Consider the following 2,474-nt stretch of genomic DNA (forward strand, 5'->3'; position numbering starts at 1 on the left):
CCACCTGGGCATGAACTGGAACTTCCAGAACTGTGAGTGAAAATAATCCTTTCTCTTTAAGTTACTATCTCAGGTATTCCATTATCGAAATGCAAAGCTGACTGATACATAAGGGGAATATAGGCCAGTCTGGACCTGTGCAATGATAGAAACATCCTAATCTGTGCAGTCCAAACTGGTAGCCACCAGCTATGTCTACTGTAACAGAAACAGGATTTTGCATTTTACTTGATATTATTTCATTTCCATGTAAATTCAATATATGCCAGTGTTTGCATCCTAGTGAGTACAGCTTTAGCAGTGGTGATCTGGAACTTCTCCAGAGCAGCTTCCACCCTGCCTAGCCCACAGTGGGGTGGCTTTTCTCTTTTCCCTTCTGTTTTGAGGATTCCTCATCTGTCCCCCCACCCCATTTGGTCCTCATTCTGTGAGGTTTGTCCCTCAGCCTCCATCCTCTCCTGTGGCCCCCAGAAGAACACCTTGCTCCAGGTAGCAGCTAAGGTTCAAGTTTTCTTCCATTTTGGTGTGGACAGGAGAGGAGTAAGACTTCCCAGCTTTTCCTGTGAGAGAAGAGAATGAGGTAAGTAACTAGAAACAACCCAAACTGTTGGGCCACATCCTTGCCACACTCCACCCCAAGTTCTAGTTTAGGGAGCCGACCATTCTGGCTCTGTTTTGGCTGACCACAGATTTGCTAATCTGGAACTGTGAGCTCTAGAACAGGGGTGGAGGGTTCTTACAAAAATGCACACTTTCTAGATCCTGCCATGAAAGCTAGTGGTCTAGGTGCATTTCTTGAACGGGTCTGAGAGCTGCTCTGATCAGCACCCTAAAACACTGGGAGCTTTTAAATTGGCCCACTCCATCCACTCCCGTAGACTGAGTTTTTCCCTTCATGCCTACATTTACTGCCGCTTCCAAGTTCCTGCCTTCTTCTTTCCCCACACTGCTGACCCTCCACACACACACACACACACACACACACACGCACGCACACCCACATCACTCTTTGAAGTCAGAAAAACACACCTAGTAATTGTAGGTAAGCCCTGCAGGCGAACTGAGAGTTCCCCTTCACCCCTGCAGTGTCCTGCACTATCTGAACTCCACGATGCACGCATCTTTCTAGGATGTTGGCCCCTTCAGCCTTTCTCGCTAAAGACAGGCTGCATTTACTTTGGCGCGTTTTGCTTGTCTGTGCCCGCAGGTATTTATTAACAGTGCAAGACTGCCATAAATCCTCACTTGGCAGTGATTCTCCCACTGCCCCAGCACCTCTGCCTTAGCATGCCAAGCATAAGCAGTCTAGAAAGAACTCTTCTGGGACTGGCCTGGAACTCATTGGCACAAGACAGCCTCTATCTATGGATACTTCTTTTAAGAGATTAGAAAGCTTCCTGGCAGACAAGAATTTTGTCCCAGGAGGTTTAGCTCTGCGGCCAGCATTACGTAAAGGACAAGAAAGTTCGAAGGCTTGCCTCCATTTAGTAGAATTCAGTCAACATAAAGAGTGGATTCTGAATAAAAGCAACTAATTTCTAGTTCCCTTCTGTTTTCTTTTGGCGGTGATGGGAATCAATGTACAACTCATTTGTAACCAAGGAAGCGAGACCTGAGAGAGATGCAGTTTGGGGGGAATTTAGAAACAATCCTGAGTTTATATGGGGAGGACGATGCATTCACAGACGTCTAAGAGATGGAGATGAAAATAGTTCTTCCTGCCAGTTGTTGCTCCTTTCGTAGAGACGGGGGTGGGCGTCACGTGGTTGAGGAGACTGCCGTCGCCGGCGGCTTGGATCTTCTGAAGGAAGGGAGCGCAAGCGGATCGCCCATCCCCCGACCGCTGGTCGTCGGGTCCATCATTGGTTCCTGAAGCTGCTGAGTTTAGTTAATCTTTACTGGAAGCCACGGAACGTTTTCCAATCCGCACAGTAGAGTCGGACCACGACACAGGGCAGCGCCTCCAGAGGTGCTGGTCCCGCCCCGCAAGGCTCTGCCCAGCGGCCTCGCTGAGCTAGTGTCCCTAACCATTGCTCAGCCGTCAAATAGAGCGGCGAACTACACGTCCCAGCAGGGCCTGCGCCGCGTTCACTCTTCCCGTCCACTCAACCCTGCAGGGCTGTGGTAGCAATGGACTACAAGTCCCAGTAGGTTCCGCGCTGCGCCTGCGCAAGCAACCCTCGAGCCCGGCCGAGCGCCTGCGCGCCGCACCCCGCTCGCTAGAACCGGGCGAAGAGTGCTGGACGCGTAGCTATCCAGTTTAGAAGTCTGTGGCGGCGGCAGGCGACATGGACAACGCTGGGAAGGAACGAGAGGCGGTGCAGCTGATGGCGGAGGCTGAGAAGCGAGTCAAGGCCTCGCATTCCTTCCTCCGAGGGCTGTTCGGGTGAGCGCCGGTGTGCGTACCCTGGGGGTTCCCGCAGAGTCCGGCGCCCGCCGCTCTCGAGAGACCTTTCTGAGCCCCGCCCCATTAC

General features: G+C 51.7%; 1 protein-coding gene across 1 annotated transcript in view; it reads left to right on the plus strand.

Annotated features, from left to right (window-relative positions):
• The first annotated feature begins 2,171 nt into the window (after nucleotides 1-2,171).
• Nucleotides 2,172-2,474, plus strand: part of Napb (NSF attachment protein beta) — a 34,664-nt gene continuing 34,361 nt past the window's right edge. The window contains exon 1 of the mRNA XM_010608238.2: nucleotides 2,172-2,386. Coding sequence (XP_010606540.1) covers nucleotides 2,289-2,386 — 98 coding nt within the window. The 5' untranslated portion in view covers nucleotides 2,172-2,288. The remainder of the gene's footprint in view (nucleotides 2,387-2,474) is intronic.

The sequence above is a fragment of the Fukomys damarensis genome, unplaced genomic scaffold (assembly GCF_012274545.1).
Source record: "Fukomys damarensis isolate Sample0158 unplaced genomic scaffold, DMR_v1.0_HiC HiC_scaffold_7, whole genome shotgun sequence".
Classification (NCBI taxonomy): domain Eukaryota; kingdom Metazoa; phylum Chordata; class Mammalia; order Rodentia; family Bathyergidae; genus Fukomys; species Fukomys damarensis.